The following is a 24,938-nucleotide window of genomic DNA, read 5'->3' as shown; positions in this document are numbered from 1 at the left end:
GAGAAATTAGAGGTGAAATTCATGGCAGAGCATGAAAGACAGGATGTCCAAGAACTTATAAAAACATTGAAGGACACCCAAGACAAATATGAGGCGGCAGTGACCGAGGTTCAACAACTTGAACAGATTCAACTGGGAATCCTTTCAGTGGAAGAACAGGACACTGTAAGAATGGTCCCTGAACATGAACTAGAGAGCATCAGGGTGCAACTTTTCCGAGCGCTGAAAGCCAAAGTTCAAGAGGAACGTAAGGTGGAAGTATTGGAGAAAGAGGTGGAGGAAATGGAGAAGACTCTGATCCACCGTGTTCCCAGGGAAGAGTTAACGGTCAGCCAACTCCTTCATATGCTGAAGGACAAGACTCTGCAAGGGGAACAATCTGAACACGAGCTTCAATCTTCAGGGGGAACGAGTTCGGAGCTCTCAAAAGTCACGGAGATAGCTGAGGTGGCAACACAAATTTTACAAGGATGCCAAAAGTACGTTGAATCACGTCAAGGTGAACAGAAGAATGTGGAAACCGTTACTTCAGTAGAAGGGTTAAATAGCTTGATAACGCAATTACCGAGGGAAAGGAAGGTATTGAACTCACAAATGAGGTCCGTCGTGAAGGAATGGCAGATTACCCAGGAAGAGCGGGATGAATATGAATGCATGAAGAAGGCTTTTCAAGAAAGATGTTTAGGGAAGGAACCACCGTCAGCTAACGTCCAGACGGGCGAGGAGGAAGAAGAAGTCTCTCTCGCTGGCCTAACTCAGGACGAACCTGAATATTACCATGACCTGTTGAGTGACACTGAATATTACGAGGATGTGGTCTGCCCAGCTTGTGATGAAAACTCTCAAAGTGCTGAAATCCGGATGAAGCACTTAAGGTCTAAGGAACATAGAGAGTTGGTGGCGCTACAGCTGGCAGCCGAGAAAGGAGCTCCGAGAGTTCCAAAAAGGCAGAAAAGAAAAAGAAGAAGCAGAAGATAATAACTGTCTAAAATATTAGCACTTCTACCATTCCAGGCGGGACATTACGAAAGGAGCTAAATTAGTTGAAAAACTGGAAAATGTCAAGACAGCCAGTTGGTTGTAAAAGTCCGCACTGCTGGTTCAACAGGACGAAAGTTCAAGCTGTTACGTCAAGAAAAAGGCTATGGAGTAGTCACGCTAGCCAGGTGAACCGGCTACACCAAAGAAATGTTGTTCGGAACGAGTCAAGATCAGAGACTGAATCTATGAACTGTTTCCACAGAGACTGAACCTGTGAACTGTTTCCACCGAGATTATATTTGTAAATTGTTTTATATGACATTGGCTCCACCGAGATTATATCTGTAATTTGTTTTATAGAAATTTGAAGATATGTATGTTTAACGGGGACTCTAAGTAATAAGCTAAAAAGGGAGGATTGTAGTGTATGTACCCGTCTATCTTTAAGGGAACTATTGAATGTAACCGTTCACCTTTAAGGGAACTACTTTAGGTGTGGCACTATTTGTTTGGCTTCTGTATACTGTAATACCGATAGTGACCACACCAGTATATAAGTGTTGTGGCATGATTGCTGGGGCAGATTCGCCCGGACCTTCGAATAGTAAAGACCTGTTTGTTGTTATTTCTGAAGTCTGTGTATTTATTAACTGCACAACCCACAGACTTTACAAGGCCCATCAATTTTCCTAACACCATTTCCCTACAAATACTGATTTCTTTCAGTTCCACCCTTTCATCAGACCCTATGTTCCCCGGTATCTCTGGGAGGTTATTTGTGTCCTCCTTTGTGAAGACAGAACCAAAATATGTATTTAGTTGGTCTGCCATTTCTTTGTTCCCCATTATAAATTCCCCTGATTCTGACTGCAAGGGACCTACGCTTGACTTCACCAATCTTTTTCTCATCACATATCTATAAAAGCTTTTACAGTCAGTTTTTATGTTCCCTGCAAGCTTATTCTCATTCTATTTTCCCCTTCTTAATTAATCCCTTTGTCCTCCTTTGTTGAATCCTAACCTGCTCCCAATCCTCAGGATTATTGCTTTTTCTGGCCAATTTATATGTCTTCTCCTTGGATCTTGTGCTATCCCTAATTTCCCTTGTTAGCCATGGTTGAGTCACCTTTTTTGTTTTATTTTTATGCCAAACTGGGATGAACAATTTCTGTAGCTCATCCATTTGGTCTTTGAATGTTTGCCATTGCCTATCCACTGTCAACCCTTTGAGTGACATTCCCCAATCAATCCTACCCAACTCGCGCCTCAGACCATCGTAGTTTCCTTTATTTAAATTTAGGACCCTAGCCTCTGAGTCAACTACTTCATTCTCCATCTTAATGAAGAATTCGATCATGTTATGATCGCTCCGACCCAAGGGGCCTCGTTACCTCTAGACTTGACTATTCCAATGCGCTCCTGGATGGCCTCCCATCTTCCACCCTCCATAAACTTGAAGTCATCAAAACTCTGCTCCCATGTTCTAACTCTCGCCAAGTCCCGTTCACCCATCACCCCTGTGCTTGCTGACCTACATTGGCTCTCGGTTAAGCAATGCCTCGATTTCAAAATTACCTTCCTTGTTTTCAAATTCCTCCCTGGCTTCGCCTGCCCTATCTCTCTAACTTCCTCCAGCTCTACAATCATCAGATATCTGCGCTCCTCCAATTCTGACCACTTGAGCGGCCCCGATTTTAATCACTCCACAATTGGCGGTTGTGCCTTCAGCTGCCTAGGCCCTAAGTTCTGGAATTCCCTCCCGAAATCTCTCTGCCTCTCTACCTCTTTTTTTCTCCTTTTAAGATGCTACTTAAAACCTACCTGTTTGACCAAGCTTTTGGTCATCTGCCCTAATATCTCTATGTGGCTCGGTGTCAAATTTTGTTTGATAACGCTCCTGTGAAGTGCCTTGGGATGTTTTACTACTTTAAAGGCGCTATATAAATACAAGTAGTTGTTAGCAGCTTACATTCCACTTGGCATGCAAATAGTTTGAGAAGCCATGGTGAATGCGAGAGGAAATCTGCAACAATTGTGAGTTTAAGGTAGCTGTTGCCCATCTGCCACGAAGATATAGAGCTGCAGCTTCATAGACATGTTATTTATAAGGTGGACCATGTGAGTGGTGCAGCAAATGCTTACAAGCTGCATTGCTGATGTGACCCATGCTCTGGAGTTATACTTAGTGCATGCATTGTACAGGCATTCCTTTTCTTAAATGGCCAACCTTTAGTTATTTCTGCCTCCTGCACTTTTTCTCAGCCCAGCGAACATGGCAGCTGCATTGACCTGGTTTGCCAGCTGCTGCCAGGATTGCTGCACATTGCCTCAGTTAGGAAATTTCCCTGTAGCCCCCCAAATAACTACTTTCCTCTGCAGCACCTCCTTCAGCAGCACTTCCAGCCTCTCTTCAGTGAAGGGAACAGTTGTCTGTGGTCCTCCAGCCATATTCCTTGGCAGAAATCAGCCATTCATCCAAAAAGCTTGTGCCGCGCTTTAAGTGCAGCAGCCCTTTAATAGCAACTCCGCTCAGATTCACCCCGCCCCCCAAGATTAAACTGTGCTCCATGTGCATGTGAAGAACGCAGAGAGAACATATTTACATTATTTAAATCATCCAACCCTACAGAACCTGATGGGGTCAGGGGGCCTTGCATAGAGCACAAGTACTTGCAGCAGCGTGGAGGACAGAGTGTTCCCCCACCCCCCCCCCCCCGCACCCCCTCTCCCACCCACCTGCCCCAGTGATTGGGGAATTGGCCTTATTCCTCACCTGGATAGACTAGAGAAAGCTTTACACTTGTTTTGGAGTGCTTGATGCTGACACTAGGCAAACCAAGTGGAAAGTGCTTGGACTTCAAGCGTCACCAAAAAGGAAGAAAAGTGACTAACCAACCACTGGAGTTTGAAGTAATTGCGGGCCCTGGGTCACTGTCCTATGTAAATACAGGGTCCATTTCTCATCACTCTCGTCATTGCATCCTCTTCTCATTGAGTGCTGTTGACTGAACAATGTGGCTGATTCCCTGACTATGGGGGAAAATCATCTCCGCTCCATGCTGCCACACCCATGCTATTTATGAGGCCTCCTGATTTTGTTTTAAAAATTACTATTAATGAGCATAGCTACTGGGAATTAAATAGACAAACCTAAGTTTCTGAAGGTTTCTAAGTTGGCACTGAAATTACCAAAATAAAACCAAAGCTTGTTTTTTGGCAGATTTAAAAAAAATCAAAGCTATTAACAACAAAGGGATAAATGAATATATTATCTGTATACAGTAATTTATAATAAGCCACCTTGAGATTTTCTGTTTGGATTGTTATTCGTAAGGATAATTTGACAGGTTTGTTTTTAATTTTGAAGTATACAATTTGTGAGCATAACTACCAGAATAATATAATTGAAAATATTTGATAATTTAAGCTTATAATTGTAATTATTTATTATTCTTTGGCAATCCAGCTCCTTGTGTCTTTCAGATCTCATCCCCTTACATGCCCACCTCTTGTGTAGCAGATGGTGCCAGCGTTCCCTGCAGACTTCGCTTTGTGCACCAACCTGCAATATTATTCATTGTACTTGACGGAATCATTTTTAATTTGTTTTGTTTACCTCATATCACTTCCGAGTTTCAGCATTTAAAATTTGATAAAGAAGCCAAAAAATTCTGTGTTTGAAGAGGAAGTATTGCAGTCAGTGCCTCTTTGAAAAGAAAATAATTTGACATCTTTTTGTATTTTTTGCCTTTTTTAAAAAAAAACTTAACAAGGTGATAATATCAGGTCAGTTGATGAAGGGGTTACTGAAACTAATAGAGTGGAGGAGATTAATCTACACAGCTGAGGTAACACAGTCACGGAGAGGATATATTTGCTGCTGTTAATTTGACTCCCTTCCACTTTCATGCTCAGTAATTTTCTAAATGAAATCCTCTAATGATGTGCCCTGATTGACGTCATAAAAAATTATATTGAATTATATTTTATTTTTAAGAGCAAGCCTCACTATTCATGTCTATTTTAGAAATTAGACAATGAAAGCTGTATTTAGTCTTTAAAATATCATGTTATAGCTATCATTTATACATACAGAGCCACAGGGGAAAAAAATTCACATCCTTCAGCAAAATCTAAGTTGCAGCAAAGGTGTTGGGCATTTAGGTCCGCATCACTTGATACCCCGGATGGCAGTTGACAGAAGGCCTAGCTGGAAATCTAGAAGTTGCACTGGGCCTGCCTGCCACATTTCTGTATTTGAGCAGTACAGGGCAGATCGATGCAGTTCAGAACATCACAGAAGTGTGAAAATGCTGGTTACACAAATGTATTGGGATTCTGAAATTGTCAGATTTTTTTCTTTTGTTTTCTAAACCTGATAACTAATTCCTGCCCCCCAGCTTGTTCCTGACCTGGTGAACACTGATTTTTGAGTTTCAAATATTGTTCCTCCAGAAATTGCATCAAAAAATGGAGTGAAATCAGCTGAGAGCAAATAGAAGCCTAATTCCTGTCAAAAACAAAACCCAGTCTTGGTGGCACAGATGTGGCTTTCTCATACCACTTTTAACTTGTGTCCATGCCAGAAAGGCAGTTTCCATAAGCAGACCGAGTTTCTCATGAACTGAAACCTTCACCCTTATGCATGCCATGAGTAGGATAGTGTGACATGAGAGTAACAATTGTGGCACATTGCACTGTTGATTATTTGGAATGCCCACTTTGTTCTTGTGTCTGCTCTGAAAGGTAATTAAGACCACACTGTCAGATAAGTTCAGGCAAAAACTAATAAGATTTATTTACAAATGGGTTAATGCACAGAAGCAGTAAGATGCAGCGAGATCCTAAAGTGCAATGCTGGATGTAAATAATATAAACTGTTTTAAAATGAAAAACGAGATTGTCCAAAATCTTTGTTCTTTTCACTAGCTTCTGACTGACAGTTTGAGATGTTAAATGACGTTGCATGTGTCGTCGTTAGTGCCTGTGAGGTTGAAACAGTACAAAGCAGGTAGCCAGGATCACAAGGCTGTTCCACAGTTATTTTGTTACCTTCACTTTCATGTTAAAGCAGGCTGTTTGACAAGCAAATGATTTCTTCTCAATGGTCAGATAATTAAGACGTCAATTATTTTCAATAATAGATAAGGGCCCTGAAATTCCACCGTCCTGTCGCCACTGGCGGAAATGCTTTGGAGCAGGACTCCCGCATGCAAAGGATGCAGTCCCCGCCAGGGATGGCGTCATGAACATAGTTTGGGCGGCTGGCTCGTGACAGTAAGAGCACTTTAGATGCATCGCCCAGTTCCACTGGCAGATGTTAGAGTGGCACACAGCCATTCTGTTAGGAGACCCCAAATTCCAGGAAGGTCCAAAGATTTTAAAAATATTTTTAAATCATCTACTTGAAGAAGTCAAAGTCCATATTATGAAAGGTAATCAATCCCCTCAGGGATTGAGTACTTTTGACTTGCCTTCTTTCAGTACTCGGCCTCAAACAGCTCTCAGCTGGTGAGTTCCGTTGGGGGCATAAGTGGATGAATTCGTGAGGTAACTCGGGATCTCCCTCAAACATACTCCAATACGTAGGGGGTAAGTGGAAGGCTCACCTGCACCTTCTCCAGACCAGAATTTGGAGTGGAAATTAAACCAACTGGACACCTGGCATATCTGGGCTCTGCTGAGCCACCCAGGATGTAATTGTAGTCTGATACCGTTCCCAAGTGGTATTATTCATATGTGAGCCTTAATGGTGCATTTCAGCAGGCTATTAAACAGTGCGATATCACAGCCAAACCTGATTCCATCTTCATCCAAGATCTATATCCACACTTCCAGCAGGTGCCACTGAAGAGCTACAAGAAATTGGAACCTGATTGCTTGATTTCACCTTCCTAGTGGTATTGAGATTAATTGTATACCTGCTACTGTTACAGCTGGAATCGAACCTAGGAGCTTCCCGGTCTGTATGGCTCAGATATTACCTGGATAAACTTGCTAAACCACCAGAGGGCTCCTATTTATGTTCCTTAACCTACTGGCTGTTATTGTTTAAGAACAAAGAAAAGCCAACAGGATTTTGCCTTAGAACCTTCGGCTTGGATGCAATTTTGAAAGTTCAATGGCTTAAGTTTTAATCAGCAGAAATGTTGCTTTGACGAAGGCTAATTGACAAACACTGAACTGTAACCTCTAGCAGTTGGCTGTTTGCAAAGGTAAATGAATACGAAATGTCAACTATGATGTTTAGCATAGAAAATTAAAGCAAAGGCAATCTATAATGAAGTCTGTCACTAAGCTGATTAAGATAATAGCTTATTCATAAATAACAATACATTGATGTCACTAAAGCCCCCTTTTTTTGAATCTGTTCAGCTGTCGCACTCATTGATGCAGGAAATTAGTATAATTTGATGAGAAAATGTTTAGGCCCCAATTTTCGAGTTGTGAGTTGTTCAAAATTGGGCACAAATCCCTTCTCCTTTTATCTGTAGGTAGTGTTTGTTATTTTCCATTACGTTCTGGGCAATTAACATTTTACATTCTGCTACTTTGTAGTAAGGTGTGTGAATTGCAGTTTCACCATGCATGTTAGATTTTTAAGAATTTCCCTTGGGAGAAATGGGTCCCAAAGGGTATGTGTTTATTTTTACATGACTTTCTACTTTAAAAATGATTGATTTGGTAGAGACTGGAAAAAAGGTGGCTAAAAAGACTCTTGGGGAAAAAAAGGAAAATAGGAACACAAGGCCATTTGGCCCCTCGAGCTTGTACTGTCATTCAATTAGATCATGGTTGATCTGTACGTCAACTCCATTTACCCACCTTTGCTCCATATCCCTTGATACTCTTACCTAACAAAAATCTGTTGATTTCAGCCATGTAAATTTCAATATTCCTAGTGTTTTGGTGGAAGGGAGTTCCAGATTTACACTACACTGATTACCTGGTTTCACTCCCAAATGGCCTAGTTTTAATTTTATGATTATGCCCCCTTATTCTGGATCCTGCACTGGAGGAAATAGTGGGCCGGATTTTGCGACCCCCTACAGGTGCGTACGCGCCCATAGGGGCCGCGCAAGTGCCGGTTTCAGGCATGTGAAACGCATGCGCTGAAAACCGGCACTTGTGATCTGTCAAGAATTCTTTTGACCGATGATCCGCGTGCCCAAGAAAAGTGCCTCTGCAGGTGGAGAGTTGCGCTTTTGGCACAACTTCTGCCTGCTGAATGAGTGTCAAATTCTTATGCCTGGTAAAAGCTTGAGTTTTAAAAAAATAGAAAAATTAAATTTGGTAACTCATTTATAAATTAAAAATACTGTTCAAAAAGGTAAGTTTATTTTTAGCCCCGTAAAAACAAATTTTAAATATGTAATGTTTTTAAAAAAAAAAAAAAAAAAATGTATTTAATGTTTGTGTGTTTTTAAATGTGATCCCCATTCATACTTTTGATGGTTCTGTCCGTACGGAACTGTCAAAAGTATGAAGGGGGATTCCCTTCTTTCATTGGTTCGCCTGGCCCACGTGATCCTGGGGGTGCTTGTGAACCGCATGAACCCCTGGGATATCTAGGCCTCTGCGCATTTCGAAGAGGTGAGGCCAAGGATCGCAAGCCTCGGGATCTACGGAACCAGCAGGTAAGTTTGTAGACTTTTTTCTACGGGCAAATGCCTCCGATCGGAAATTCAGGGCCATTGTCTCTGTATCGACCCTTTCAAATCCCTTTGTCATTTTCAACACCTTAATTAGATCACCCCTCAAACTTTTAAATTCAAGGGAATACAAAACAAGTTTATGCAAGTTATAATTTAACCCTCTAAGCCCTCGTATTATTCTGGTGAATTTGCGCTGTACCCCATCCAAGGCCAGTATATCTTTGCTGCGGTTTGATGCCCAAAACTAAATGCGGTACTCCAAATGGGCTCAATATAACCGATGCATCAATTCCTCACTTTTATATATCAACACCCAGGTGAGCTATCGAAGATATTATGGAAGCCTTTTCTTTTGGGATTAAATCTTCCTGTGATTTGCTTGTAAGCCTGGTCCTAATCAAGAAAAGCAATTGACAATGCAATCATAATAGCTGGTAAAACCACTTCCCCCCCCCCCCCCCTCCCACTTTATGGCCCTTTCCCCAAATCAAAGTTCTACGAGTACTTGGACCTTTAGAAAGGAAAGAAAACAATGACTCATTAAACCATGGGTGTAATATTGTCCTTTAAATTTGTGTTCTCCTGCTAAAGTCCACGCGCACTAACAGCATGTCATATCGATGGTCAGCGTTTGCTAACAAAAATCAGCATTGGAATTCAACTTCCTGTGATGCCCTGAATGCTGTTCTGCAAAGGCCGGGGCTCATGATCAGCTAGGTCCTTTGACTTCAAACAAATATGAAGGACTCAGCGTCTCAATTTTGAGCTGATCTTCACATTTGTTCTTCCTGATGGGTTTCAGTGAAGTAGCGGTCTTCTCCAGTCTCACCTCCCAGTAAGCTTAGATTCTACAGCTTTCACCAGCTCTGATTATTTCCTTTTTTTTTTTACTACTGGTTTCTCATTTTTGTTGAAATGTCAGCTTGGTTTAGTGGTAATACTGTTACTTCTGAATCCAGAAGGTTGCGATTTCAAGCTGGCGGTAATTAAAGTGGATAAGTCACCCGGTCTGGATGGGATGCATCCTCGGTTGCTGAGGGAAGTAAGTGTTGAAATTGTGGGGGTCTTGGCCACAATCCTTTGATACGGGGTGGTGGCCAAGGACTGGAGGATTGCAAATGTTTACACCCTTGTTCAAAAAAGGGAAGAAGGATAAACCTGGCAATTACAGGCCAGATAGTTTAATGTCAGTGGTGGGTAAGCTTTTAGAAACAATAATAAATTAACAGCCACTTGGACAAGTATAGACTAATAAAGGAGAGGCAGCATGGATTTGTTATGAGTAAATCATGTTTGACTAACTAACTTGATTGACTTTTTTGATGAGGTAAAAGAGAGGGTGGATGAGGGCAGTACAACTGATGATGTGTATATGGACTTTCAAAAGACGTTTGACAAAGTACTGCATACTAGGCCTGTTAGCAAAATTTAACCCCATGGGATAAAATGGCCAGTAGCAGCATGGATACAAAATTGACTAAAGTGATAGAAAACAGAGTTGTGCTGCATGGCTGTTTTTCGGACTGGAGGGAGGTATACAGTGTTCCCCAAGGTTCAGTACTCTGACCACTGCTGTTTTTGAAATACATTAATGACTTGGACTTGGGAGTACAGGGCATAATTTAGAAATTTGCAGACGACACAAAACTTGGTTATGTATTAAACTGTGAGGAAGTTAGTAATAGACTTCAAGAAGACATAGACAGGTTGGTGGAATGGGCGGATACGTGGCAGATGAAATTCAATGCAGAGAAGTGTGAGGTGATACATTTTGGTAGGAAGAATGAGGAGAGACCATACACACTAAATCGTACAATTTTAAAGGGACTGCAAGAAAAGAGGGACCTGGGGGTGCTTGTGCATAAACCTTTGAAGGTGGCAGGACAGGTTAGCAAAGCAGTTAATAAAGCATATGGGATCCTGGGCTTTATAAATAGAGGCATAGAGTACAAAAGACAGGAAGTTATGGTAAACCGATATAAAACACTAGTTTGGCCTCAGCTGGAATATCATGTCCAAATCTGGGCACCACACTTTAGGAAGGCCGTGAAGGCTTTGGAGAGGGTACAAAAGAGATTTACTACTATGGTTCTAGGGATGAGGGATTAGTTATGTGGGTAGACTGGAGAAGCTGGGGTTGATCTTTTTGGAGCAGAGAAGACTAAGAGGAGATTTGATAGAGATGTTTAAAATCATGAAGGGTTTAGATAGAGTAAATAAAGATAAACTTTTTCCAATGTTTGAAGGGGCGATAATGAGAGGGCACAGATTTCAGGTGATTGGCAAAAGAACCAGAGGTGACGTGAGGAAAAAACATTTTTACGCAACAAGTGGTTCGGATTTGGAATGCGCTGCCTGATAGGGTGGTGAATACAGATTCAATAGTAGCCTTCAAAAGGCAATTGGATAAATACTTGGAGAAAAAATTGCAGGGCTATGGGGAAAGAGCAGGGTAGTGGGACTAACTGCATTGCCGGCGCAGACTCAATGGACCAAATGGCCTCTTTCTGTGCTGTACTATTCTGATTCCAGCACATAATTTTGGCTGATGCTTCAATGCTGTATTGTTAAAGGTATTGTCTTTCAAATGAGATGTGAAACCAGGATCCTCTATGTCCTAGCCTATATTTATCCCTCAACCAACATCCTCAAAGCAAATTAACTGGTTGTTCATCTCATTGATGTTTGTGGGTCCTTGTGCACAAATTTGCTGCTGTATCTGCCTACGTAACAGTTGACTACATCTCAAAAGTAATTCATTGTTGCGAAGCACTTTGAAACATCCTGAGGATGTGAAAGGTGCTATATAAATGCAAGTTCTTTATTTTATTTTCTCTTTTTTATCTTTCAGCAGTTTAATGTAATGTGTGTGGTAATTTGCATTGCTTGTCTTACTGGAGTGATTCTTCAGCCATTCCAAAATTAATGCAAACAGAATAGTTATATTTTACTGGGGGCTGGGAATTGTGGGGATTCACAACCACCACTGCTGCTTGTTCCACTGATGTTTTTTCAAGAAAATCTTGCAAGAGATTGAGAGGGAAACAGTAGGAAGAGGGGAATAAAGAGAAACAGAGAACAGCCAGAAAGAGAGAGAAAATCTAGAGTGAAAGAAAGGTCGAGAGAGATTGACCACTTTCCATCGAGGACAGCCGAATATTGATTGGGTGTAAATCATTCCTAGCCCTGGGAAACGGAGATCAAATATAATGCCCCTATGGTTATTCTGGATGGGATCAACTAACATCACTGACTAGAGAGGGAACCTTGGACCTTCTGACTATTTTCTCTCAATACAGAACAAGAGAAAACAACAGACAGCTGTGGAGGCAGAGCTATCTTAGCATCCATATTACAAGTTAATCTATTATTTTAGAGGATGTTCACTATTTGAATGAATGCTGGGTTAGTGAATGTGCCAACCATTTGAAATTTCTCAGGAAGTGTCTACTTGTCAGCTTTTGCTGACCAATATCAGCCTGTTTCCCGCTGCAACTTCAATGTAATGACATTTTAAGTTGTAGCCTTCAACTCTGGCCTCTTGTGCATCCCCGTGTTCCTTCACTCCACTATTGGCGGCCATGCCTTCAATTGTCCAGGCCCCCAGCTCTGGAATTCCCTCCCTAAACCTCTCCGCCTCTCCACCTCTTATTGAAAACGCTACCTCTTTGACCAAGCGAATGTTTCTTTCTTTGGCTCGGTGCCAAATTTTTGATTACATTCCTGTGTAGCGCCTTGGGACATTTTACTGCCTTTAAAGGTGCTATATAAATGCACATTGTTATTTCAAAATGAGACACACCATAGTCTGGTATGGTGCGATGAATTCTGTACTATAGACTGAAGTATTACCTGGTGGTTATTTTTGTTTTTAAAGTACTTGAAAAATGATTCCAATCTATGATATGTTACTTTATCTTCCTAAATAGACAGCTGGGTCTGGATCTGGTGCCAAGGAAAGAATTCAGTATGGTGGATCCTGATGAAATCAGTGTGACAGAACTGTACAAATTGGTGAGCATCTATAAATAATAAGCTTTACATTTATTATCTTGTTATGCAACAATCTTCAGTTGAAGCAGAAAATAGTGATATAGATGTTGTACAAAGTGTATTACTAGTGTTTTAACTTCCTTTTATTTTACTTTCTAAGGATTTTTAAATTACTTAGTGTTTAAAAATGTTTTACTTTTAATTTTACGGTTGTAGACTGTGCCTCGGAAGTTAGTTCCCAGTTCCTCTGCTTTGAGGAAGAACAGAGGGAGGATTAGGATGCCCGCCGCAGGGAAGCTCAGCAGAACAGGCATTGGCGGGTAGTCTCTAGCCTTTTTGCATTGGTACCCACATCTTCCTTTCTGCAAGTGGGCGACTCCACCTTGACCCCTTGACAACACTTCAGAAAGCTGCACTTCCTTTACAAAGTACTAACCAAGTTTTGCTAGCTACCAGACAGCTGCAGCCACAGCTCAAAAGGGACACCTAGAGCTGACTAAAATCTGAGGACACTGCCAAATAAGTCCGACTATCACGATTCTCTTTTGGTAATAAAATTAATTCAGTCATTGGCTTGCATAGTTCTACAACTACCAAGGCTCCCATTTAGAAATCACTCCTTCACACAGACATTACCCCACCTTGCTCTAATTCATTCTGCATGTATCTTGTCAGTGGAAAAAATAATCTGACAATCTTCCTCCTGTTTAAAGCCACTGCAGCTCCTCTTGCTTCTTACTTTTTGGGGCCTTTTGATCTTAGCTTCCAATTTCTACTATAGTTGCAGGAGGTACTGAGTTAGTTGCCTGGTGATTCTAGCAGTAGCCATGGGGGATTGAGGTGGTACTTCCTTGAAGAAAAAACAGAGAACTTTTTTTATATAGCACCTTTCACATCGTTGGGACATCTCAAAGCGCTTTACAGCCAATGAATTATGATTGACGTTCAGTCACTGTTATAATCTAGGCAAATGTGGTAGCCAATTCACAAACAGCAATAAACTGGATGACCAGATAATCTGTTTTTCCGTGATGGAGTTTGCGAGATAAATGTTGGCAAGGACTCCAGGAGAACTTCCCTGCTTTTTCTCAGTTAATGTGATGGAATCATTTACAACCACCTGAGCAGGCAGAGTCTTGCTTTAAGATCTCATCTGAAAGACAGCATCTTTAACAGTGCAGCCAAAGTGTCAGTTTAGATTATATGCTCAAGTCTCCTGAGTAGGACTTGAATCTGCAACCTTCTGACTCAAAGGCGAGTGTGCTACCCCTGACCAAAGGCTGACCGTTTGAGAAGTTGGAGGCTGTCTTCTTACAGGCTCCTGTTGGAGTCTTCAGGTTGCTGTGTATGGGTGCTACTTTGAGCAGTCAGCTTAATGAGGTGCTTCCTCTGCAACCCCCCTACCCCAATGAATTTTCTGGGTCTTCTGGTTTAACTTCAATTGCTGGTAGGACAAGTGCTTTTGCCCCTCCGAGCAACATTCTAATTGCCTGATTCCACAATGTCTGACAACATTAGTTTCAGAGGATTGGGTGGGTGGAGGTCACGCTCTACTGAGACTCAGAGAATTTCAGAATCTTTGACATGCATGAAAAAAGGTGCAAATCAGCAACACATCCAGGTCCTCCCTAATGTTCTTCTGAGGGTGGAACTCTGCTTCAGGCTGTGAGAGAATTCTTTGATTTTTTTTTTGTGAAGTCAGAAATTCCCATCCATAGCATGTAGCAGAGTTCTATCTTCTAGAGTAGCTGCAGCAGTCAGGTAGGAGCCATAACGGACAGGGTAGTTCTGTGGGGCTGTCTTTACATGGTTCTATTCCGACCTATTTGAATGTGGCCAATGCACCTCGAGCAACAGCTTGGTTTCCCTTCCCTTCCCGCACTGCCATCTGGAGAGTCGGTCAAGGGTCTATCCTTAGCCCTTCCCTACGAATGTGCTAACATGTCGGACAGGAAAAGACCAGCTGGTCCATCAAGTCTGCCCTACACAGTCATGATGCCTCATGCATTATGATACAGACACTCCCTACCCACCTGGAGCCAGACAATCTCCTGGGAGAGGTGAAAAAACAGATTTAAAAACTCAGACCAATTAGGGGGGAAAAGTCTGGAAAATTCCCCTCCGACTCCTTCGGCGATCAAAACTAGTCCAAGAGACCATATTGACCCTAATTTATACTACAGGGTAACAAGCTCTTGTATGACATGATCTCCACCCCAGCCAAAAACCGGTCCAGCTCTTTCTTGAATATGCACAACAAATCAGTGTTCACTGCACGAGCCGGCAAACTTCCTTTTCCTTATCTACATGCTGTTGTTCAGTGTGTTGTGGAGTATTTTAAACCAACACTCGACACAAGGTTTTAGATCGATAGTCAAGTTGTCTTTATTACACCGGTGGGGAGACAGTCTGCTCTGTCTTAGACAGACTTCTCTCCAATGATACAAAGTTTAAGCAGTCTTTTATACAAAATTTTGGTACATAATTAGCCTCGCGCACGATCCATCTTAACAATTTGATTGGGTTTCACCCTGTGTGCACATTCATTGATTGGTTGCCTAGGCCGCGTTACATTAAAGTACCGCCTTTATTACCGGAAAAGTATATGTCCGATATCACCGCAAGCTGTTGTTGCACCTATGACCTTTGTTCATGCCAGATGGGGTCTCACCAACGTTGTACTTCTGACTTATTGTCCTGCTTTCTTGCCCCTCTAAGCCTTTTTACTTCCCACTCATTGTATAACTTACATCCTCTAGGCCTCTTATGGTTCCACGTCCGGTTATTTGCAATTGTCTCCACGTTCTACAGTTTGCAGTCGTCAATCATTCTAACACTACTGCAAAATCAACATGTCATTCTTAGGTTATCTCAACTGCCAGTTCAGCAACTTAGAAAAAGCTTACTACTGCAAAAGCCTATTAGATTGTTGTCTTTATTACACATTCAGTGAAACTGCCAGCGATGTCAGTTTAACTCTTTTCCCACTGCAAGTGATATCTTTACGGGCACTTTTAATGTGTAAATGATTATCTCTTCACCACATCTGTCAAGCCCTTGACATTGTCTCTCAGATTGCTTTTCCAACTTCAATTCATTGAATGAGTTATAACTTCCCTAGCTCAGGATTGGGACGAATGAAGATTGTCGTTAGTCCCCAACATAATTCTGCTGCTTTTGCTGTTGACTCCATTCCTCCACCCAGCTACTATCTCAGGTTGAACAGGACCGTTTGACACCTTGTCATACTGTTCAATCCTGAAATGAGCTTTAAACCCCAAGACCACCATTGAATGTCTCTGTCTCTACCTCAGTCCCTCTGCCACTTAAACCTTTATACATGCCTTGGTGACCTCCAGAGTTGACCACACAAACTTTCTCTTTGATAGCCTCCCATCCTCCACACTGTGTAAACACATCTTGTAGTTTGGCCATATCTTTGAGTATATTTTTCAAATTGTTAATCCATCAGATCTTCATTACCGAGGGACACAAATGTGTGCAGATAACTTTAGTGGGAGAGGACAGAACTACAAGACAGATAGAGATGTACACCCACACAATGGGATTTTAAGCCTCGTTTCTTTATTCATAAACCTGAGTCACATCTGTCATGTAAAAAAAAAAGGGGACAACTCATTTACTATGACTTGTGTTAGAGTTTTCTGTAACCAGGACAGAAAGTTTATTTTAATTTTAAAAAGCGCATTTAATCAACTGTATCTGCTATGATTGGATATCAAGCACATTAAATTTTAAGAATCCAATTTTGAAGCATATGGTTCCTGAATTAAAATTTCAATGTTTCAACATTTTAAAAGATTGTGATAGTCTGTCATGTTGGATATTTCTGTTGCTGTGCTAACCCTGGAATAAGATCATCCATTTAAATATCCTTATCAGAATTGATTTGGATTTGGTGCAGAAAAGCTGACTAATCCAACAACAGATTGATTTAATTTATACAGACAGTCCTGACCTGCTCAAACTGTTTTTTTTTTAACAAGCCACGAGAGTCTGTTTTTGATCATCATGCGATTTGACTTTTTGTTTTGCAGGAATGATTGTTTAATTTTATTGTTTAGTCCCAGTTGCAGCATCACTATATAATCTGAATGGTAAAAGTGTTGCTTAATACAGAGTGTGACACTGTTCATGATACTTCAGATAATTAATCTTCTCTTCTGACCAACACTTCAGTGAGGATTCACAAAATCATATTTGCCAATTAACATAATTGGTGTCGTTTTCTTACACTTTCTCAAATTAGAATAGTTTTTCCTGCAGTGGCTGTCCTGCAAATCCTAATCGATGCCACTACTGGAATCTGACTACTTCAATTGTGTGAATACTTCACCACCCAGCCAGAATACAGGGAGATGTAGAAATGCTGAGTCCTTATCCCTGACCTCAACATAGCACTTAGTACTTAATTCGAAGAAAACCTAATTAAGAGCATTTCTCTCTTTTAATTGGTGTATGACGTCATTGTCCTATTTGGCCCTGAGCTGAGCTTCAATCCCTATATCCTTTTGATCACTAAGATTGCCTATTTCCATCTCCACAACATTCTATTTCTGCCCATACCTCACTTCCACAGCTGCTGAGAAACCTCATCCATTTTATATTTTGCCTCCAGATTTCTCTAAACTTCTTTCAGCATTCTGAACTGTTCTCCTACATAAAATTCAACTCATCTAAAACTCCACCGCTCACATCCTAAATTTTTTAAAATATTCGTTCCTGGGATGTGGGCGTCATTGGCAAGGCCAGCATTTATTGCCATTTATCGCACGCCCCTAATCACCTATCTTTTTCCACCTTCCATTCCCTCCCGATCCCCCACTGCATCAAGATCCTCGCCCTCATTCACAAATTCCTCGATGGCCTTGCTCCTCCCCAGCTCTGCAACCTCCCACATCCCATTGTGCCAGCCCTCTACTATTTGGTTCAAATCTCCCTTACATCTCCACCTTTTCTGTTCTGCCCTGCCCTCCGTGGCGCAGCCTTCAACTATCTCGGTCTGTGACAAATTCCATGCTACTGTCACTATAGAGCTTGATAGAGGCAACTAGTATTGTGTATAAGTATCAAATAATACATTGTACTCTGTATACATAAGGTTGGAATAAGTCTAAAATGGCTCCCTGGCTCCAGTGTTCCCAGCTTCCAGAAGGTAGCTTTTGTCTGACTTTCGTGCATTATTAATCTCAAGCTGCGAGAAGCCAGTGGGGTGTGGGAGGCCATAAGATGGTGGAATTTCACCTCAACGATAGTAATTGGGACATAAGTATTGACATTTTCATTTACATATCAATGTATTTTTTACTGTAAATTTATTTAAATTTACTTTATCTGTTCAACATTAGGATCCTTTTAAAATTGTTTATTGGTGCCTTAAGCTGCTTTGAAATGGTAAAAAGTCACAAAAGAGTTGTGATTAGCTGTTCTCTGGCACTTTCTCCTTGTTCAATGGGAGAGGCCAGAAGATTGTGGCGTTTAGCCTCGGAGGGAGTTCAATGTTGAGGTGCCATTGGACAAGAGGTTTTTTGACCATTATAATACTTGTGTGAAATGAGTAAGCAGAGTTTGACGCTTGAGTTTGGTGCTTGTGGAAATTCAGGCTATCGCTATCTGCATTTTTTAAGTTAGACACAAAGGGATGGCAGTGTAGGGAACTATTGTGATGAGTGTGGAGTGCGATATGAGAGGCATCAATGTGTCCAGGGGCAACACATTTGCACTATGTGTTGGCAAATGAAAGCCCTGATTTTAACCTAACCTGTCTGGTGAGAATTGGGTGGGTTCGGGTCGGAGACCCGATTTACACCCTGCCCAATTTTACTTCAGTGGAGCGTGACGTCGGGCCACGTGTTAATTGGGCATCCGACCTGACCCATCCCATTCTTGTTGGATGGGTTCGGTTATAATTGGCACTGAAGTCTTTGGAGCAGAGGATCTCTGAGATTGAGCAGCAATTGGCCAGAATCCGCAGCATTAGAGAGGATGACAAATTTCTGGATTATGCTCTCCAGAATGTGGTTACCCAAAAGGCAGTGCTAGACAGTTCAGGGCAGCCGGATACTGTAGAACAGGAGAAAATGGGTGACAATCCACAGGACAGTAGAGGACATAGGAATCACAGGTTTCTGGAACCCCTGCAGCAAATGCTTGAGGGAAGAATTTCCACGTCGCTTGGCATCATCATCTCTAGCTGTATGGTGTGCCTGCATGCCTTGTTTGGCTGCATGTACCAGCTGCCCCTGGTGTAGGCAAAAGTGGTACAAAAAGATTCATGAAACATAGTCAAGTGAGCTGACAGTTAAGTGAGTGAGCCAAGCACTGTTCCTTACTTACCTGCTGCTCCCGCAAGCTACTTCTGCAGTATTTGGTCTGAATGGCTTTTTAAAGGCTGCACTATAATTTCTAACATGCTGAGCAGATTACACCCATTTGGAATAGGATTGACACCAATCACTGCTCCAATGGATTTGTTGACGAGTTGACCCAGGAAACTTAACTAAAAATACTTCTGCAGAACATTGGCAGGTGCAAATTTTTCTTTTTCCGTTGGTATAAAAACAGTGCAACTCACCACATGAAAGTTTTCCCCCTTGGTGTTGGACGACTGTGAGGCAGACAGTGACAATAACTCAGGAGGGTGGTCCTGAACAACATTGGGAAATGGTGAAGCAAGGGATTGCCGACGGTGCTGAGAGGCAGATCGATGGAAAGAATGGAAGAGTAGTGGTAATGAGGGATTCTGTAGTCAGGGCTACCGATAAGCTTTTTTGTAATTGTGACTGGGAATGCCAAATGGCTGTTGTCTCCCTGGTGCCAGAGTGAAGGTCATCACGGAACGGATGGGAAAACCTCTGGAAAGAAAGAGAGATTGGCTCAACGTTGTGATACATAGGGAATAGTTGGGGGAGAGATCATTGCATCTTTCAAGGAAAGAATTGGATAAGTATTGAAGTAGAGAGAGATATAAGGCTATGGGGGAGAGAGCAGGGCAATGGCTACAAGGCTATGGGGGAGAGAGAGCCGGGCAATAGGATTAATTTTGGGATTGTTCTCAAACTCCCTCCTGTTGCTCATTCAACCTGTAGGCGACTGTAACTTCTTTATGCGTAATATTGTCTCTGCCTGAAATTTGCCATGGAGTTCACTCATTTTAAAGGCGAATGGTGTATTTAAGCCCTTGATGTGGAAGGCTGAACAGGAATACTGAACCAGGAAAAAGTAGGAACCAAGGTGATCCTGGGTATACCTGAACTGCAAAGCTGGATGCATTTCAGGCGACTGGTGAACAGACTCTTGACACTCGCTGCTGTTTGGCGGAATGTAGTTAGATCAGACCATTTACAGCTGTCATTGTACAGAAGCTCGTGCTGGTCTGGGTGTGTCCTGCTTGTTCTAATTTCACTAAATAATTGAGAACCTGAGCCCAGCTGGGCTGTGGTGTGTTGATGATGATATCCTCAGAGTGCCTTAGAGAGAAATGAAGTGCAATGGGCATTCGTGATTGTTGATTGTGAGAGTCCTATAGGGTACAGCATCTTTGCAACGGTAGAAAGTGGCTGGGATGTGACTTCTGGTTTAAAAAGAATGCGGGGTCTGCTCATGGGAAATACAATGTTGCAGTTGCAAGAAAAATTACATGACACTGGTGGTAGCGAGTTGTGGGAGATGCTGTTCCTATCACGTATCACCCTGTCACACTCTAATTCTTCCTGAAGCTCTCCACCTTATTACCTCTTGCACCATGTTTAAAAGCCTCCTCAAAAGTTATCCCTTTAATCATTCTCCCTACACCTCCACCTACTATCACTCAGCATCCAGTTTTCCCTCCGTGAAGCACCTTGGGACATTTTAAAGATGCTATATAAATTCAAGGAAAATTTATATTGGCTGCAACAGCGATACTTACGACAAACACCATAAGTTAAACCATTGTCCTCATCAATCCTCCAGTGGCTAATTTACACCAAAATTACCTGGGGAACTGATTTAGAATGCACCACAGTGAGAATAGCACTGATTCTGAAGCGGCACATCCGATATGTTGATCCTGCCAATTATGTAACTTTTAAATAATTCTGAATGTCACAAAGTTTCTACAAGCCCAGAGCTATTCATATACCAACAGATTATTTATGGTTATAAAGATGCAAATTGTAATATTTACCCCCTCTCCAGTTTAGTTGCCTAAATTAGCACACAGAATTTTGAGGTTTGTTTAATTGTGTAAGGTAAAACCCGTTTCAAAGACTACCTGTAACAAAATTTGTAGAGGTGGCCTAACGTGATTCTTAATAAATTGATTCTTCATTCAGGTTTGAGTGTGCATTGAAGAACCAACAGTGTGTTGTCGGCAGATTTCACTGCCCACTTAATAAATGGAATGGAGCAAGTTAAGGGGATATATAAACACTTACTATTATTCTGCTACCATTCATTATTCTGTTATATTTTATTGATGCCACAATGACCTTCCTGCTGTTCTACACAATATGATTGTTGTCTGATTACTTGCCTTTACATACGGGATTGCAAAGGTCAAGGATAGCTATATTCTGTGGTCCGATTCAAATCCATGCTTACTGTGAATCTCATCGGGATATCAATATGGGAATTAATAGAGTTTAGTGCATCCATAGGAGATAGCCTAATGGTGCGATTTCTTTGTTATGGTCGTAATACTGAAGCAATAAAGTAATAGGAAATATTCCCATTACCCTAATGTTTCTGACAATGGAAATGATTATGATGCCCAATGAAGTGGTAACCATGGTTCCATTTTTGGTAATGGGGCTGGGATTCTCTCCGGATTGATCATGTGTGCACAAAGTGTGGATAATGAGGCATCAGAAGCAGAAAGGACAACCCCCTGCTCTAACCATCTTGAATGAACACATAAATTACACTGCTGACAGGTTTCCAACACCATTAATTTTTAGTCTAAATGGCAGCGGCGTGAAGACTGGCTTAATTGCTGCAGATTTGCGACCGCCATTGATTTCAATGGGGCGGACCTATTATTATAATTACCTTCTAACTCGTTTCAGCGAGGGGTAACAACGAAGCGGTGCAGAAGTCCTGAAGTTATGGAGTGACAAAATAATGGCATAAGTTACTCGCACCATAATTTACTGGAACATCTGTGCTAAAATCACCGCATACGTCGTAGTTTTCAGCACATTCCAGGCCATTATATTGGGGCAGATCTTGCTGGAAAAATAACAGCGTGTTACTGACGCACACCATTATTAATGTGCAAATAGGCCAGCAAGTTCAGGGGATTAGGAGATACGCCTTGAGTTGTGAATCTCCAGAACTTGCTCATCGATTTACGCCCTGCCACCGTTTGCTTCGCACAAATGACATCTTGCCCTTCGCCTCCCCGTTATTGTTAAGAATTTGCTATCTTTGGACATTAATTGCCCATAAAATGCACCACAAACTGTTCGGGCTGGAATTGAACCGCATAAGTATCTTTTTAACAATGTGATCATTGTTAATGTAAGCCAATCAACCTCTCCGGTCCAGAAAGGGAACAATTTAAACTGTTCAGTCTAATTTCTGCATGTAGTAAATTGTTGTTAGAGAATTTTTAAATGACAAATTTTTAATTATCACTTTTCTTACTTTCCCTTGGTCTCTCTTTTTCACTCTCAATCAAAACTTTCTTTCCCTCTATTTCTCTTTCTGCACCTGATTTGATTCTAATTCACCCCCTTCTCTGTCATTCTTCTGTTTCTTTCTCAATCCTTAAATCCCATTGGTTAAGGAGCTACACTATTGGTCCTGTTGTTCACTAAGGTCCCAGTTGCCCCATTGCCCTCGCCACAGGTGTTATAAGCTCGCACTGTTAAAGATGCCATATAAATTCCGCTGTTGTTGACAGGAATGAGAAAATTCCAGTGACTCATCACAAATTTTTATTTCTCTGAGAAGGACTTAGCTTTCACTGTACACCTCCACCACAGGACCACAGTGACTAGGAGTTTTGACTTGTGGGGAAACTGCAGGCATAAATTTGCACCCTTCCATCTGTGTAGCAACAACATGCTGCACCGCTTAAATAAATTGCAATGCACTGAGGAAGAAAAAGCCTCTTGTTTCTAGTCATATTTTGTTGTGCAGCTGCAGTTGATATTGGTAGTTTTCTAATCTTTGGTTTATTTTTGTGATTGCTTACAGATGGAGCACAGACATCGAAAGAAAGATACCCCAGTACCAACGAGCACCCACCACCTCTTTCTACAAATGAAAAGTCTGATGTGTGCTAATCTAGGGGAAGAACTCGAGGTCTTCTTTTCAATTTATGATAGTAGGGAGAATCATCCTGTCAGGTGAACTTGCATATCTTCAATTTTTTTGAAACAAAAATTAACTTTCAACATAATTCACTGTGTTTGAATTGAGATTGCTGTGGGAATTGTACATTGTTAACCTGCATTTTAGCTACTAATGATGTAACTGAAGCAGGTTTCAGCAATGGTTCATTTTAAAATGCTCAAACACTGTCAGTGAAAGCCTGAAATAGATTGACTGTGGCAAATATGTAGACTCCTCTTGTCTGTGCTTTAATGAGTAATGATGTATAGAATGTAGCCGAAGGCTATCGTTACTGGATCTAAAGCATCATTACTGAAACTGCTGTTTTTTAAAGATGCTACACTATTGATTAGTTCTGACTAAACTGTGAAACACTAGCCTGTAATGACACATTGAAGCCTTCATTAAATAGACACTGGCCTTGAAGTTCCTGGGTTGGGGGAGGAAGTTGGCAGTTACGCTTTTGCAGGTCAGGAATTTCTGACCAGTGTACACCAAAGTTCTGCTGGAGCTGTGTGTGCACTGCTTCTGTGTTGCTTCCCTTTATACCAGCACTTTCACTTCAAATAACATTTTGAGTCAGCTTTGCTTAGTTGGTTGCACTCTTGGCTCTGATTTGAGAAGATTGTGGTTCAAGCCCCACTCCAGGACTTCAGCATATAATCTATGCTGATGTATCAATGCGGTACCAAGGGAGTGCTGCATTGTTGGACTTTCAGGTGAGAAGTTAAACTGAGGTCCAGTCTGTCTGTTCAGGTGGACATAAAAGATCCCACAATAATATTCAAAGAAGAGCAGGGAGTTCTCAAAGATTCCTAGCCAGAATTCTTCTGTCGGACAACACCACCAAAAGAGATTATCATTCATCTCATTTACTGTTTGAGAGACTTTGCTTTGTGGAAAATGGCTGTCATGTTTGCCCACATAACAGCAGTCACTGCACTTCAAAAGTAAACCCATTGTTTTTAGCATGTTGTGCCATCCTGAAGATGTATTAATGTGCTATATAAATATTAGTTTTTCTCCTCTTACAGTAATATTTTCTGGAATGGGTTGTCTTTGTAATGTATCACTGTCTATTTTCTACATTCAGATTGGAGAATTAAACCATTTGTTTGCCTGCCCCAAATGATAGTCCCCGCCCCACTACTATTAATCAATGCCGAGTGTGGCCTGGAGTTTCCGCTTTGGGTGGAATCGGCGATCTGGGTGCAAATTGTGCCCAAAATTTGCACTAGTTTTGCGAAGGGTTTTTTCCTCAAGTTTCCGCTCAAGCTTATTTGCATATCACCGAACGTAAAATCTGCCGTGAACCAGTGCAATCGGGTGGTGTTTTAGAACATAAAATTAAAAAAAAAAGTTTGCTTTTATAAAAAAAAAAAAAATATTCCTTGATATATTTAAGAGTGGTACCCTGGTGCAGCTGCAAATGAGCATTTGTATTTAGTGTCTAGTCCACCACCTGCAAGTAACCCGATTTTAAATAACTGAAAATGACTTAAAAAAAAAAATACAGAACCATTTGCTAGTTATATTGGGGTGTACAGTAGTCAGTTTCTTAGTAAATTAAAAAATAGATATATTCAAAAGCTTTTAAAACGTGCATATTAGTGTTCTTGCACCCAAAAGAACCAGCTTAGATAATTATAAGAGCCTCCTCGAAAGCCCACAACCGAGTGTAATTAGCGGAAACTTGCAATGGTGATTAATTCGATCTGGGGGCACGGTCAGATTTGTGGGTGGGGCCGGCTGCAAGCCCACTTTTTTTTAAACTAGAGCATAAGATCGTGGAAACTTGATTTGCGCTGAATGTAATTTGTGCTTAAAATTCAGTGATCTTTTGCATTGATTGTGCCGATTTCGTACGAATTGTGCTGAAGAACCAGTGCCACTGTATCTAACTTTGACACAAATGTTAGTGTGAGTTTGCTAAAAGAATTAGAGGAGAATTTCCACTCCTCTGGTGGT

The 24,938-nt window shown here is 41.4% G+C and overlaps 1 protein-coding gene and 1 long non-coding RNA gene across 6 annotated transcripts in view; one reads left to right on the top strand and one right to left on the bottom strand.

Annotated features, from left to right (window-relative positions):
• LOC147106218 (dedicator of cytokinesis protein 4-like) overlaps positions 1 to 24,938 on the top strand; it is a 398,161-nt gene that overhangs the window by 112,869 nt on the left and 260,354 nt on the right. For all 5 annotated transcript variants that reach the window (XM_086009128.1, XM_086009130.1, XM_086009127.1 and 2 more), the window contains exons 7-8: positions 12,566 to 12,650; positions 22,833 to 22,984. In XM_086009128.1, the coding sequence (XP_085865254.1) occupies positions 12,566 to 12,650; positions 22,833 to 22,984 (237 nt within the window). The remainder of the gene's footprint in view (positions 1 to 12,565; positions 12,651 to 22,832; positions 22,985 to 24,938) is intronic.
• The window catches only part of LOC147106220 (uncharacterized), a 122,207-nt gene that overhangs the window by 83,565 nt on the left and 13,704 nt on the right, over positions 1 to 24,938 (bottom strand). The window lies entirely within an intron of this gene.

This window comes from Somniosus microcephalus, chromosome 16, assembly GCF_052327205.1.
Source record: "Somniosus microcephalus isolate GS21.2 chromosome 16, FLI_Smic_1.0, whole genome shotgun sequence".
NCBI classification, from domain to species: domain Eukaryota; kingdom Metazoa; phylum Chordata; class Chondrichthyes; order Squaliformes; family Somniosidae; genus Somniosus; species Somniosus microcephalus.
Note: the sequence above shows the minus strand (reverse complement) of the source record. Positions and strands in the feature narration are given on the sequence as shown.